General features: G+C 40.1%; 1 protein-coding gene across 18 annotated transcripts in view; it reads left to right on the top strand.

Moving 5' to 3' along the window:
* Positions 1-15,948, top strand: part of WDR27 (WD repeat domain 27) — a 253,105-nt gene that overhangs the window by 201,639 nt on the left and 35,518 nt on the right. The window contains exon 25 of one of the 18 annotated variants that reach the window (XM_063666880.1): positions 14,174-14,194. The exons of the other annotated variants lie outside the window; for them this stretch is intronic. Within the exon in view, the coding sequence (XP_063522950.1) occupies positions 14,174-14,179 (6 nt within the window). The 3' untranslated portion in view covers positions 14,180-14,194. Of the gene's footprint in view, positions 1-14,173; positions 14,195-15,948 lie in introns of those variants that run through there. 18 annotated transcript variants of the gene reach the window in all.

Raw genomic sequence — 15,948 nt, 5'->3', positions numbered from 1 at the left:
GGAAGATAAGGAGTCAACCAAGACCCCACTCACTCCAGATTCACCAAATGAGAACATCCAGGCGAGTCCTACAGTTCGTGGGAAAGTGCTGCTTCCTCATACATCTTTATGCATTTTAGCTACTTCTGGTTCAAAAGTTCACTGCATCTTTTCCTGCTGGCTAGATTCATTTTTGGTAAGTATCTTTTGTTTCTGGCTTTGTGGGATAAATTATTTTATTAATCTTCGTACAACACCAGGCACATAGAAGGAGCCTAGTTCTCTCTGTGGGGTTGGGAGCAGGCACATCTGCGGGCTACTGCCTTAAAGCCGCGTGACTCCCTCGGTGGCTTAGAACAGCCACCGCCTGTCCTCACAGACACGTGGGTGAGTTTGTCTGGCTCTGGCCCAGCTTCTCCTGCTGGACCTGCAGGCCGTCTGGACACTGGCTGGTCTGGGCTCCCTGCCGGGCCGCTCTGCTTCAATCTGCAGGTGGATCGGGTTCGTCTCATCTCCAGCCCACTTGGGAAACTTGCAGTGATTTTAGCTCCTGCTGGATCAAAGTGGGTGAAAAGAATGCCCAGCCGCGAAATCCCACACACCTGCTTGACAAATGGCAGGAGCGACAGTGTCTTCTCCCTCTTTTCTGCCTTCAAATCTCACACGGAGGCTTCTCCTGGTGGTTCCTGAACTGGAGCCTTGGTGGCAAGGAGTTCTAAAATGTAGAGAATCCCGGCCTCTGACCTGTGACGGGGGAGAGCAGAGAGGGCAACGGGGCATTTCTGGTGTCCACATCTAGGGAGCATAAGCATGCCTGGTCGTGCAAGTGTCCTGCCCTGCACGGAGCCGTGGGCTAGCGCAGCTCGCGTGGCTGTTTGGAGCTGTGCAGAGGCTGCTTAGGTTTCCAGTCAAAGTCAGCAGATTTCCGAGCCCCTCAGTGAGTAGAAGAATAGCACTAACTGTGTCACTGCGGTCCGCACCATGTCGTGTGCCTTCTCCTTAAGGTGAGAAAAGTGATGTGCAGCGACTGCTTCCATTTTGAAGGACAGATCCCCAGCACTGGGCAGCCATAGCTCCCGGAGGGCAGGTCCTGGATGCTCATTGCCCCTCCTCCACCCTGCAGCACACATGCGCACTACCTGCCACTTCTGCTCTGCAGGCCCTCTCTGCGTGATGCCCTCTCGGTCGTAGACCAGCGGGAGGTTTCTTAGGTCCCAGCTCAGAAGTTAGTGTGGCCCTGAGGTGAGAAGATGAAGGCGGGTGACTCTCCTTGGTAAGAGAAAACAGATAGCTCCTGGATTTTCTTCTTGTGGTAGAAAACCACAACAGCAGCAACTAAGCCTTTGTGAGACAGTAGTGGATAACCTGAGGCCAGGGCTGCCCTGGCTTGTTAGTTAGTACAGACCTCATTTGGAATAGCAAGCTCAATTTTAGTCACCATGTTGCTATAAAATGCACCATCATTTTCCAAGCGGCATGTATTCCACATAGGCCAGACTGGTGAGCTAAATCAGGATAAAAGGGAATAAAAGCTCATCATTTTCCAAGTCTTTGATTGTGGTGCTAATCTCTGCAATTCCCTCATGGATGTGATATTGCTTTTGGCTTAAAATTTTATACTAAGTAGCGCTCCACGTTTCCTTTCCTAGGACAATAGCCCGCATTTTGCAGAGCAGGGAGCCAATGTGGGAGCCTGCCAGTTGCTAAGTACGGCCATCTAAGTATGCACCCAGGAGCTGGGGGAAGGAACCGTGGGCATTCACAGAGCCCTCAGGTCCCCCGGACAGACTTCAGCCCTTTACCAATCTCCTATGGTTGTGCACAGGGACTGCACGATAGAACATACGTGGGTTCTGCAGCTTCCATGGTCAGTGGGCTGCTCCCAGCCACTGTTTTGGGCCAGGACCCTCCTGCTGCCTGTGACGGGCCCATCTCTCTAATCTAGAGGAGGAGCTCAGGTGGCCCACTTGGCAGGGTCCCAACATCAGCAGTGAAAACAGGAGACTGTCTGTGGCAGTGCCTTCTCCTGTGCTCTGGCCTATGCAGGCTTGCTGCTCCAGGGCTTTCTCAGAAATGTCAGTTCTGTGCTCACAAATGTATTTCCTTCTCAACACTGTGGGAAGCGACTGTCTTCTGGCTGTCTCAGGTGGGGAGGGGTCATTATTTGATGGTGCAGGTGATAGTGACTTCACACTCTGATATCACGATGTTTTGGATTTCTCTTCTGATCGTATTCCAGGATGTTCCTGGCATCTCCCCACATTTAGCGCAGGTTTAATTCCGCCAGTCAGATGAACACCTGGAACTGGGTGAGGCTGCTGGGGCAAGTGCATGGAGTGCTGAAGCTGCCATCCAGATGCTGTCGTCACACTGTCCTTCTTGTCCAGCTCCTTAGAGCCCTGCCTCACACATCCCTGCAGTGTGCATTGGGAACCGCGCAGCTCCGCGTGTGTAGCTTTCTGCTGTGCACTCTCGGTGCTGACGCTGGGCTCCGGGAGAATAGACTTCACCTTGCAAAGGAGGCTTGGCTGGATTTGAAGTTTAAATTACTGAGTCCCAGTCAAGTTCTTGCTTTTGAGACGTGCAACCTGCTGAGCTGTAAATACAGCGTCTGTTTCCGCTTAGCAACATGAGGACATTTCCATGTCAGTGCTGTAGCTTAAGACACTGCTCGTATTTCTGAGTAATGGGGTATTACTGTTGGCATAATCTGATGCTCTTGTTCACATTTTCCTTTTGACTTGTACTCATGTGTGGGTGCATGTTTGCAGTTCTGCGCAGGTATGCAGTTCCGTGCAGTATTATTACATGTGTCTAGATTTGTGTGTCTGCCACCAGTCAAGATACAAACAATCCTCACACAGGCCCCTCTTGTTGTTCTTTTAAACCACGCATGCTCCCCCACCCGCATCCATAACCCCTGGCAACTGCTATCTGTTCTCTATTTTTATAATTTTGTTAAGAATGTCATGTAAGTGGAATCATACACTATATAACCTTTTAATATGGGCTATTTTCACTTCACATCTTCTCTGAAGATTCATTTAGACAGTCACATCCATCACAATGTGCTCCTGGTTCTGCTGATGAGTAATCAAAGCAAAGCTTTTGATTCTGCTGGAGACCAATTTATTTATTTATTTTCCCATTTATACAACCTACTTTTGGTGTCAGCCCTAGATCCTGAAGATTTTCTCCTATTTTGCTTCCTAAAATTCCTATAGTTTTGCATTTAAGTCCCTGATCTATTTTTTCTCCAATTTTTTTATTCTGGTAAAATACACATAACATAAAATTTGCCATCCTAACCGTTTTTAAGTGCATAGTTTAGCAATATGAAGTGCATTCATCATATTAGTGTAAGTATCACCACCACCTATCTCCATAACTTTTAATCTTGTAAAATTGAAACTCTGTACCCATTAACACTAACTCCCCATTCCCCGCTCCCCACAGCCCCTGTAAACCACCACTCAAGAATATAATACAGATCTGTTTCTGAATAGATGAGAGATTTGAATCTGTCTCTGTGATTTTCACTCTAGGTACCTCATATAAATAGAATCATATAGCATTTGCCCTTTTGTAACTGGCTTATTTCATTTAACATAATGTCTTCAAGGTTTGTCTGTATTGTAGCATATATCAGAATTTCCCTTTTTAAAGCTGAATAATATTCTTGTGTATGGATATACCATGTTTTGCTTATATACTCATCCATTCATGGACAATTGTGTTGCTTCCATGTTTTAGCTATTGTGAATGATGCTGTTATGAACATGTTTGAACAAATATCTCTTCAAGACCCTGCTTTCAGTTTTTTTGCATATATATCCAGAAGTGGAATTGCTGAATAATACGTTAATTCTATTTTTAATTTTTTGGAAAAAATGCCATACTGTTTTCCACAGCAGCTGTACTATTTTACATTCCCACCAACAGTGTACAGGGTTCAAATTTCTCCACCTCCTCATCAATATTTGTTATTTTTATTTTTTTGATAGTTGCATTCTAATGGGTATGAGGTAGCATCTCATTGTAGTTTTGTTTTGCATTTCCCAAATGATTAGTGATGTTGAACATCTTTTCATGCACTTCTTGGACATTTGTGTATCTTCTTTGGAGAAATGTCTATTCAAGTTCTTTATCCATTTTTTAACTGGATTTTTTTTTTTTTTTTTTTTTTTTTTTTTAGTTTTGGGAGTTCCCCAGATATTCTGGATATCACTTATTATATACATGATTTGGAAATATTTTCTCTGATCCTATGGATTGCCTTTTTATTGTGTTGGTAATGTCTTCTTACACACAAATTAAAAAAGTTTTCATGAAGTACAACTTGCCTATTTTTTTCTTTTATTGCTTTTGCCTTTGAGTGTTATACCCAAGAAATTCAATGCTGAAAAGCTTTTTTCCTGTGTTTTCTTCTAAGAGTTTTATTGTTTTCAGTCTTACATTCAGGCCTTTGGTGCACTTTGTTAGTTTTTGTATATGGTTTTAGGTAAATTTCCAACTTCATTCATTTGCACATTAATACACAGCTTTGCCAGCACCATTTGTTGAAAAGACTTTTCCCCCTTTTAATGGTCTTGGCACCCTTGACCATATATGTGAGGGTTTATTTCTGGGCTCTCTATTTAATTCTATTGGTCTATATGTCTGTCTTTATGCCAGTGTTATTCTGTTTTGATTACTGTAGCTCTGTATTAATGTGTGAAATTAGAAAGTGTAGGTCCTCCAGTTTTGTTCTTTTTCAAGATTGCTTTGGCTATTCACAGTCTGTTGAGACTCCATTTGAATTTTAGGATGGATTTTTCCATATCTTCAGAAAACGTAATTGGGATCGGTACAGGGACTGCATTGAATCTGTAGAGCACTTTGGGTAATATAGATATTTTAACAATATTGTGTTCCAATCCATGAACATGGGATATGTTTCCATTAATTTACATCTTCTTTAATTTTGTTGCAGCAATGTTTTGTAGTTTTCATTGTACAAGTCCTTCACTTCTTTGGTTAAGTTAGTTGCCAAGTATTTTATTATTTTTGATGCTATTGTGAGTGGAATTGTTTTTGTAACTTCCTTGTCATAGTGGTGATGGTTGGTATATTCAAATGCAATTCAGTTTTGCCTGCTGATTTTTTATCCTGCTACTTTGCTGTATTCATTTGTTCTAACACACTTTTGTGGAATCTGTAGGGCTTTCTGTATATAAAACATATCTGCAAACAAAGATAATTGTACTTTTCCCCTTCCTATTTAGATGACTGTTATTTCTTTTTCTTGCTTAATTAATTTCTGGCTAGAATTTTATACTGTGTTGAATGGAAGTGGGAAAATTGAACATTCTTGACTTGTTCTTGATTTTAGAGGAAAAGCTTTCAGTCTTTCATCATTGAATAAGATGTTTGCTCTGTGTTTTTCATATATGGCTTTTCTTGTGTTGAGGTAGTTTCCTTCTATTTCTACTTTGTTGAGTGTTTTTATCATAAAAGGGTGTTGAATTTTGTGAAATGCTTTTTTCTGCACCAATTGAGATAATCATGTGTTTTTTCCTGCACCAATTGAGATAATCACACATTTTTTTCATTCATTCTGTTAATGTGGTATGCTACGTTAATTGATTTTTGTATGTTGAACCATCCTTGCATTTTCGGAGTAAATCCCAGTTGATCATGGTTTGTAATCCTTTTAATATGCTGTTAAGTTCTCTTTGCTAGTATTTTGTTGAGAATTTTTGCATTAATGTTCATAAGCGATATTGGTCTATAGTTTTCCTTTCTTTTGGAATCTTTGGTTTTGATATCAGGGTAATGCTGTCCTCACAGAATGAGGTAAGAAGTGTTTTTTTCCCCCCAGTTTTTGGAAAAGTTGGAGCAGAATTGGAATAATTCCATTTTAAATTTTTGGCAGAACTCACCAATGAAGTCATCAGATTCAGGGCTTTTCTTTGTTGGAAATTTTTGATTACTGATTTATTCTTACTACTTCGATAAGTGTATTCAGATGTGCTATTTTAGTATGATTTAGTCTTGGTAGGTTTTATGTTTATAGGAATTTGTTCATCTAGGTTATCAAATTGTTTGGTATACAGTTGTTCATAGTGCTCTCTTATAATGCTTTTTATTTTTGTAGAATCAGTGGTTATTTCTGATTTTAGTAATTTGAATCTTCTTTCCTTAATCCACCTGGCTAAAGCTTTGTCAGGTTTTTTTTTTTTTTTTAATCTTTTCAAAGAATCAACTTTTGGTTTCATTGATTTTTCCAATGGTTTGTATCTTCTTTATTTTATATTTCCTCTAATATTTCTTATTTCATTCCTCTGCTAGCCCTGGATTTAGTTTATTTTTAGTTTTTTAGTTCCTTAAGTTGTAAAGTTAGGTTGTTGATCTAAGAATCTTCTTGTTTATAAATGTAAGTATGTATAGCTCTAAACTTCCCCCTTAGCACTGCTTTTACTGTGTCCCATATATTAGGAAACTCTACAAGAAATGCTAACCTTATAGCTTTATCTGTTTATTTATCTATCCACCCATCCATCCATTTATCTATGTATCCATCTATCATGTGTTATGTTTCTATCTTTCTATGTATCATCTATCTTTACCATCTGTCTACCATCTATCACCTACCTTCTATTTCTCTTTTAATTTATGTATGTTTATATTTATTTTCTAATGTTTTCATGAACTTATAATTTACAAGATTCACTTATTAAATTACATTATGTATTTTAAACATTGACTTACAGTAATGTGTATGTGGTTTTTAATGTTTGTGCGATTTCTCTTTCAGCATTATATCACAGCATGTAAGTGCTTAAAGGAGTAAATAATTGCCTGAAAATCAGTGTTGACTGGAGCACTTTAGTAAATGCTTTCACATGTGTTTGAGCAAGCATATTGATTACTGGAGCTTGAGACAAAATATTCCACAGGAAAATTGACCTCTGGCCAATAGGTAGATACTAATAAAAAATTCATTAATGCCAGTTTTCCAATCTGATGCTGAGCTTACTTTGGGTCTGACTTGGTGGTGCTCAAAATAGAAGAGTTTTGCAGTGGCCAGCAGGCTGCAACCTTTGTGGGTAAACCTTTGTGCTTAGAGAGGAAATGCTGTAAATGCAGTTTTGCACCCCATAACATTTCAGTCAATGATGGACTGGATATACAATGGTGACCTGTTAAGATTATAATGGACCTGGAAAATTTCTATTGTCTAGTAATGTCACAGCCATTTTAACATCATAGTGCAATGCATTGCTCAAGTGATTGTGGTGACGCTGGTGTAAACAAATGCATTGCACTGCCAGTCTTATAGTGGTGTGGATTATAGTCTGAAGGCAATAGGTTCAAGACCCAAGAAGAACTGATGTTTCACTTTAAGTACAAAGGAAGAAAAACACCAATGTCCTAGCTCAAGGCAGTCAAGCAGGAGGAGGTTCCTTTTACCTAAGGGAGGGTCAGCCTTTTTGTTCTGTTCAGGCCTTCAGCTGAGTGGATGAGGCCCACCCACATTAGGGAGCGCATCTGCTTTACTCAATCCACAGTTCCAAATAATCTCATCAAAAACACCCTCATAGCTATATCCACAATGGTGTTTGAGAAAATATCTGGGCACCCATCACCCAGTCAAGCTGACACAGAATATTAACCATTATAATGCCACTACTCACTGTGCCGTATATATAAACACAAGAATTAAATAAACCTATATTGTATCTAACTGTAACTGACAGTCAAAAGTATCAGAGTCAGAAAAGAGAAACTCACACTTGCATTTGGCACTCATCTTGCTGGAATTATATTTTTATGTCATAGGAAAAATGCTTTCTTATTATCAATTGAGGTAAGAGATTGAGTTATTTTTCTTTCTTTAACAACGTTCCTAGATATGGTATTATTTCTCAAAAGCCTATGCAAAACTTACATATGTATGTCATATATATTATATATACTACTTTAAAATCATACAAAAATAGACTTATTTAATAGCATAATATATGTAAAATATTGCTCTTATAAAATGTCTTCTCGATGTGCAGAAAAATGTGGGTTCAGTATAGCCAAATATGTAATACCTTTAAGATATTTTAAGTAATATTTTCCTTTATATTCAATTACTTACTATTGCATAACAAAACAAAGACAAAAATAAAAGCAATTGGTTACTGGTGGTTACATTAGTGGAAATGGAGAAAAACAGGTTTGGAGAAAAGTAGTTCTGGGGTCAAAGAAGAAATAAAAAAAAATTTGAACATCTTGAGTGTGAGATTTCTGTGAGACAGTTGATTGGGCTGTCAGTGAGACAGTAGTGTATATGCTTCTGAAGTTGATTTCTTAAACTTTTTTGGTTGCCAAATATCCTTCTGGCCTGGCTTTAGGTATTTTGATGCTATATTTTTAGGTGCATAAAGATTGTGATTGTTTATCTTCCTGGAGATTTTAATTTTTTTATTATTTTGCATTTATCTTCTTCCCTACTTATGTTTTTGGACTTAATTTCTTTTATATTAACAATGGTATTGCTAACTTTTTATTGGTTAATGTTTATGTGGCAGACTTTTTCCAACCCTTTACTTTCGATCTTTCTGGCTGAATTTATTAATCCAATTTTATAATTTTAATCCAATTTTATAATCTTTTTAATAGAAAAGATTATCTTTTAACTGGAAAAGTTAGCACATTCACATTTTTTTGGACTAAGGAATTTTAGACTTATTTCTACATATGAATTCTGCTATTTCCCTTGTTCTTTGACTCTTTTATCTCCTTTTATGTCTCTGCATGTTGATTTAATTTTTACCTTTAATAATTTATATACTTAATGACAAATTTTAATGAAAAATGTCTAAATTATCCTGGATATCAGTTTTCTTCTAGACAAGGAAAAGTTCTTAAGTGGCTTATGTAGTAGATATTACTGTTATTGTTGTCTAGAGGTTAGTTATTGCTGTTATCAATTATCACTAGTTATTGCTGTTATCAATTGTTACTAGCACATTTTTATCAGTTTCTTTGGTTTTTTTCTTGTATCTCATTTCTTCCTTCTAGGTCCATTCTTTTACTGAAATTCATCATTTCGTAATTTTTTTTTTCCAGTGAGGTATGGAAAGTAAGTGGTAATTTCTCTTAGTTGTTGTGTATATCTGAAAATGTCTTCACTTTGCCCTCACACCTAAATGATAATTTAGCTTGGTATAAACTTGAAGATTGATATATATTAAGAGTTATTATAAACACTTTAAAAACATTTTTCTCCTGCCTTCTGGTGTCTAATGTTGCTGATAAGCAATTTTTGCTCTCCTTTACTTCTTCAAATATTGTTTCTTCAAAATTGCCCTTGTTTTTCTGGATTTGATGAGACACATTTTTGAAACTCTCAATGTATTATCTGTGGCTCTCAACTGATTTTTTGTATTTTTAAGCAAATTTGTCTCTGTAAGCTGAATTTGAGGTAATTCTTTAATATTATATTTCATTGAGTTACTTCTTCAAATGTGTTTTGTCTAGGCAAGCAATGATCTGCTGCTTTTTTTTCAAAATTCTTATTTCTAATGTGTTCTCTAACATACCCATCTTCCTATATTTTACTACAGTTTGTAAAGTAATTTCTTATTTTTATTTGATCTTTGCCCATTCATCTCTTTGCAGACTATAAGCATATTTATTTTAAAGTATTATTCAGACTATTTTCTTATTTAAAATTCATCTGGAATGCAATGATCTTCTAATTGTTATTTGGTTGTCTGTCCTCTTAGCATTCAATATCAATATGTGTTTTACAATTTCAATTTATAGATTTATTTTTAGTTGAAGAATATTCTCATTTTTTTTTCTGTTTCTCAACTTATCTCTTCCTACTTGATTTTGCAGTTGCTTCTTTCCAAAGTCTTTGGGACCTCATGTGAGGAATTTGCAGCAGTATTTCTCATCTCAGGATGTTAGGATACCCAGTTCTAGACATCTAGCCATGTAACTACCTCAGTGTCTCCTTAAACCTGCTGTTGAGCTTAAACTGTGATTCCAGGTCCCAGCACACACCATTAGCCTCTTTTAGAAGCGGTGGAGCCCTGCTAGCCCTGGGTTCTGGTCTTTCGTGGAATGTGAGCTCCCTGCCCTTCCTGATTAATTCTGCACCCAAAGCCAGGATGTCCAAGACTTAAGTTTGTGTTTCTGCTCCTTTTCTGTTTATGGAGAATTTTGTTTTGTTTGTTTTTAAGCCTGGCTATGTCAATTTATTTTTTCTCATATTTCATATATAATTTCTATATATTTGAAATAGATGCTTCAAAGCATAAATTAAAAAATTCATCTTGACTAGTTTCATTTAGATATGGAATAATATAACTATAAAAGAGGTTAAAATTTTGGAATTTCACATTTCAGATATTGTTAACAAAAAATAATTGCTAAGTAACCCCACCCTATACCCTACTTCTGGCAATAACCTCCAGAGTTATTGCTCTAAAGTTTATTTCACTTAGTCTAATAAAACCTAAAGAGAAATTTGATGCATTATCTTTAAGGAAATAGCCATATTTTCTTTTTGGTCAGCTCCTTCTTGGGTAATGGCTGGAGCTGATCTCATTCATTTTCCAGGAAGCTCTTAAATGCCCGTGTTCTTCAGTAACACTTAGTCACTAACTCTTCAGTATCTTTTCTCTCCTTTTAAGAAAATGATTCGGTTCTGTTTCACTGAATGGATTTGCTACTTGGAAAGTACGTAAGTCCACATTTTTCTGTGCAGCATTGCCTTTGTTTTTTGTGGATGATGAGTAGTGTATGGATGGCTGAAAGTAGGGTGTTGCATTGGGGGTCACTTGGAAGTTCAGGAGTCCAGCTTTGGGCCTGTAATCCTGCAGGGGACGTTTTGGGCAGTTCAAAGTTACGATGCTGCAATCTGGAGATTTCTAGGCCATGAAAGCACTCCATGACTCTTCAGAGATGCAGGCTGAGACAGAGACCACAGATAATTATAACTATGTGAAGTACACTGTCTTTCATTCTCTGCCTGTTTGAACTGGAGGCTGAGATACTAAGGAAACCCCAACCAGTAGCTTGTCTTGTTTTCAGCCCCACATCTTTAAAGAATGTGAATTGTTCATTTCTCTTGTGCTGATAGAACAGATATTGAGAGAGTAGTGGAGTTCAGCAACCTTGCTTCACTGGCAAAGCATTTAGCCCCCACCCCCAACAGATATCGGACGTTGGCAGGTTTGTGGGTCCTTCCCTTTCAGACAGATAAGTACATGCAGGCTCTGTAGCCAGCTGCAGCAGAAAGTCCACAGAAGCAGCGCGCACACTCCCTCTGCGCACACACCCGGCTCCCTGATGATTTGATGTTGTACTTGCATTGTTACAAGAATAGTTTGTCATGTACAATCCCAAACCTTCTTAGAAAACACACTGGCACGGTGTTCAAATTCCACATGGGGTCTGTCTCCTCCACATGTGAGGAGCAGCCAAGTCCTGCTGGCTGACAGCAGTCACGGCTTTGCTGTCTACACAGGCTCAGCACAGAGGTTAAACCTATTCTAGTAAAAAGTGCAGGGGGCAGAACATGATTACTTGAATCTGGTTCTTGCCAGGACACCTGGCTTAAACTTTTGTGCTGAAGAAATACGCCGTGGACCCTTTAGTGGTGACAAGTGTTTTCTGACCTGTTTAGAGCATCCTGAAAGCCTGCCGGTCCATGTCCTGTTCAGGAGCGACCCCTGTGGGAGGGCCTTTCCCCAGGCCAACTTCTTTGTCTCCAACCCAGTGTGAATGCCCTGCACACCCAGGGCAGAGAAGTTGCTTAGAATGTAGTTTGTGAAGTTGAGTTACTGGAACAGCTCACGGGGAGGAAGCCAGAAAGACTACCACAAAGCACTTCCACATGTTGGGACTCAGGAACTTTCAACAAAGTGGAAATATTTATCCTGGATTAGAGACATTTGAGAAATCATGAAATTATAGAATTGAAGTCTTTGGAGAGCTGAGCCTTGGCCACACATTGCAACCATCTGGAGGGATTTCAGAAATAAGGTGCCCAGGCCCATCCTGGAAATGCTGAGTGAATTGATCTGGAGCGGGATCTGACCAATAGCCAGTCATTCCTCACAAAGTCTGAGTAAATCAAGACAACTCCTTAAACTGAGGCATGCAACGTCCTGATCAGGTGGTAGAAATGCCTTTTCACAGAGACATGTAATGCTACATCACGGGACTTTCTTTCTCCGAAATCTATAGATCACAGCGGGCGACGGCCTTGACTGCCCAGTGCAGAAGTGGGACCACCTTTCTCCGAAATCTGTAGATCACAGCGGGCAATGGGCGTGGCTGCCGAGTGCAGAAGTAGGAGACGGTCATGTGCCCTTCCACTGCTGTCTGCCATAGTCTCACAGAGCTGGCATTTTCTAATACAAACTGTCTTAGGCTTTTAATCCACACTAAATCTTGGCAATCACTGCCTCTGTCAAAGAAAAGTGCTTGCTTGAGACACTGTTAAGAGTCTCGTCTTACAGCCTGTGTGCACATTGAGGCATCTGTGCAGGTGCCATGCACAGGAGGTGCTGAGCGGGAAGTTGGAGCACCTGGGTTCTCATCTGCCTCTGCTCCCGGCAGCTCCTTGACTTTGCACGAATGAACGGAACATCTCTGCATCTGCACCAGGGTCGGGAAGTAAAGGCACCAAACTGGATATCTCTGAGATCACCCTCATCTCTGAAATCATGTGGCCTAACTAAATGATTATGTATCAACAGAAGTCAACATTGGAATTTACAAAGGATTTGATTAAGAGAAATGCAAAAAAAAAAAAAAAAAACACACTCTGGAGTGAGTTTACATTAATGTGACCTATACATGGTGTGCATCAGTTCACACTCCAAAAGATGATTATGCTGCCATCCCCACCGAGGTACAGAGGGCGCAGGCAGTTCACTTGAGCTCCGTGACTGGGAGCTCTGGCTTGCGAGTCTGTGTTGCTCCCACTTCAGTCACAGCGCTGTCTGTATCCCCTTGTTACATTTGCTCCCTGCTAGCCTCTAAGTTTGTTTTTCACAAAGTTAGGAAAAGGGAAAACGGTTGGGGAGTTCTCCTTTATCTGCAAAACAAACAATGCAGAAGTATAACAGGACAAGGGAGTTTCAGTAATGGATTGCAAAGGTCAAAACCAGCGTCCACTGTGCATATGAAGACAGGTAACTGGAGTTGGCTGTAGCCAGGTGCTTCTGACACTGCTCATTTTCTCCTTTCTTTGCTGCTCATTATCATGCTAAAAGAACTTGGATAAGACATGATCTTAAAATTCTACTTGAGGCAACATTTGAAAGTCTTCTCATTTCTAGATTTCTTTTGATGGATGAGGCTAAACAGTAATTTCCTTTGTGAGACAATTTCAGACCTTTTGCCTCTTCCACCATGGAGATCTGCAAAGCACACAAACAGGCAGATCCTGGCTGCCTCTCCAGCAACAGCAGCAACCACGCCAGAGACGCTGCTCTAAGCTGGTGGTGCATGCAGCCTCAACGCATGAGTGTTTTAATTAGGCGGGCGTCCAGGCCCATCAAGTAAAACAGTGCTGTGGATTTCTCTCTTCATTGCAACTACATGTTTGTTTCTGTGCCTTTATGCCGTGTTAATAAATGGGGAAATCTCTAAGGATTTATGGAAAGTGTACTTCCCCATTGTCCATCATTTCATATGCCAGATTTCTGTGATTTTCTCATGACCCCCAGCTGGGGGAGTCAGAGACTGGAATTTTCAGAGGGGAATAGAGAGAGTGCTGTGTCTCTGGGAGTAAAAGAGCTCAGCTGTTAGGATAATTTTCAATCAGAGTTTCAAGCAAATTAGACTGAACATGCTTCTTTTATGGCATTTTTCATCAACTGCCCTTAAAACTCCGAACTATTAACCATGACCGAAGTAGAGATTTGCTCATACTCATTGATCAGAGTAAATGTGATGATTTTGCTAATTTTCTGCAAGGATGTTCTGAGTTTGGTGATTTATTTACATTTAGAAAATACAAGTCAAAGGATGGCTTGTAGATGACTACAGTACCGTATTTTTAAAAAGTCTTATCTTGGCCATATTCATGCAGGCAAAATAGTACATTGGAAAGTTTTGGATTTTTATTAGAGGGAGGCTCATGGCTCACTTTTGGTTATATGCTAATATCTTCCCCACTGTCCTCCTGTAACCTCAGGCATGAGGTTTGCGACCCTTTTCAAGCACCTCGACTCTGTAATCCAGGGAGCAGCGAGGCCCACAGTGTCTGAATAGCCCTCGTGTGAAGCCAGGGTGAGCACGCACCTTCTGTTTCCTGACACTCCTCCTCTTTGCAAACGGCCTTCTCCTCAGCTTCCTTGAGGAGGCACATGGAGCTAGCAGGTAGATTCTGGTGCTGTTAATGACATTGTTCTACATTCAGATCAAAGTGGAGGAGACATATTTCTGGCATATTCCTAGTTGTCACAGAAGAGGTCGATGTTCACATTATAAAAAATAATGGTATTCGCTGTATGTCAAGTATTGCTCCAATTATTTATATTAACTGATTCAGTCCGCAGATGAACCCTCCGAAGTGGATGCTGTTATTGGCCCCATTTCATAGATAAAGGAGCTGAGGCGGGTGAGACTCCGTAACGTTCCTTAGATGACATGGCTGGTGAATGGCAGTGCCAGGATTCGAATCCAGGCTGCTGGACCCAGTCCAGTCTGCTCGGAATTGCTGTGCTGCCCTCCAGTACGCATGGGCACCAGGACTTGCATAGGGAATAATGAAAGCATGGAGGTTCTCAAGAATTTGGATTGTAGAGAAAAGTCACTATTTTTAGAGTTAGATGTGATTTACTCCTCCTTTTGCAAACTTGGAAGATGGCTGTCAATGAATAAAGAAACCGGTCTCAGTGCCTGTGAAAACATCAAGGAAAAGGACAGCTTTAAAAACTTGCCTCCTGGCCAGGAGCGGTGGCTTATGCCTGTAATCCCAGCACTTTGGGAGGCTGAGGCGGGTGGACCATGAGGTCAGGAGTTCGAGACCAGCTTGACTAACATGGCGAAATCCCGTCTCTAATAAAAATATGAAAATTAGCTGGGCGTGGTGGCGTGTGCCTGTAATCCCAGCTACTCAGGAGGCTGAGGCAGGAGAATTGCTTGGACCCGGGAAGTGGAGGTTGCAGTGAGCCGAGATCGCGCCACTGCACTCCAGCCTGATGACAGAGTGAGACTGTCTCAAAAAATGAAATGAAATGAAATGAAATATAAATAACCCTGCCTCCTGGTGGAGGAAACAAAGGCTGCCGGAGCCTGCAAGGCTGGGTGACCACAGGAGGGTGGTGGACAGGGACATTCACAGCCTGTGCTGCAGTTAGGGTGGGACCCACATGATAGTACACTGGGTGTATACTTAATAATGGCTTTGCTGGGTCAAATGGTAGCTCTCTTTTAAGTCCTTTGAGAAATCTCCAGACTGCTTTCCACAGTGGCTAAACTAATTTATATTCCCACCAAGAATGTATGAGTGTTCCCTTTCTCCATAGCCTCACCAGTATCTGTTGTGTTTTGATATTTTTCTTACAAAAAAAAAAAAAAAGCCTTTTAAGTTCAGGGGTACATGTGCAGATTTGTTATATAGGTATATCATATCAAGGGGATTTGTTGTGCAGATTATTTTGTCATCCAGGTACTAAGCCTGTTACCCAATAGTTATTTTTTTCTGATCCTCTCCTTGCTCTCCACCTCCACCCTCAATACACCCCAGTGTCTGTTGTTTCCCTCCATGTGTCCATGTGTTCATTTGGCTCCCACTTGTGAAAACGTGCAGTATTTGGTTTTCTATTCCTGAGTTAGTTTTCTAAGGATAATGGCCTCTAGCTTCCCTTGCATCCCTGCAAAGGACATGATCTCATTCTTTTTTATGGCTGCATAGTGTTCTATGGTGTATATGTCCCACATTTTCTTTCTGCATTCTACCATTGA

The sequence above is a fragment of the Pongo pygmaeus genome, chromosome 5 (assembly GCF_028885625.2).
Source record: "Pongo pygmaeus isolate AG05252 chromosome 5, NHGRI_mPonPyg2-v2.0_pri, whole genome shotgun sequence".
Classification (NCBI taxonomy): domain Eukaryota; kingdom Metazoa; phylum Chordata; class Mammalia; order Primates; family Hominidae; genus Pongo; species Pongo pygmaeus.
Note: the sequence above shows the minus strand (reverse complement) of the source record. Positions and strands in the feature narration are given on the sequence as shown.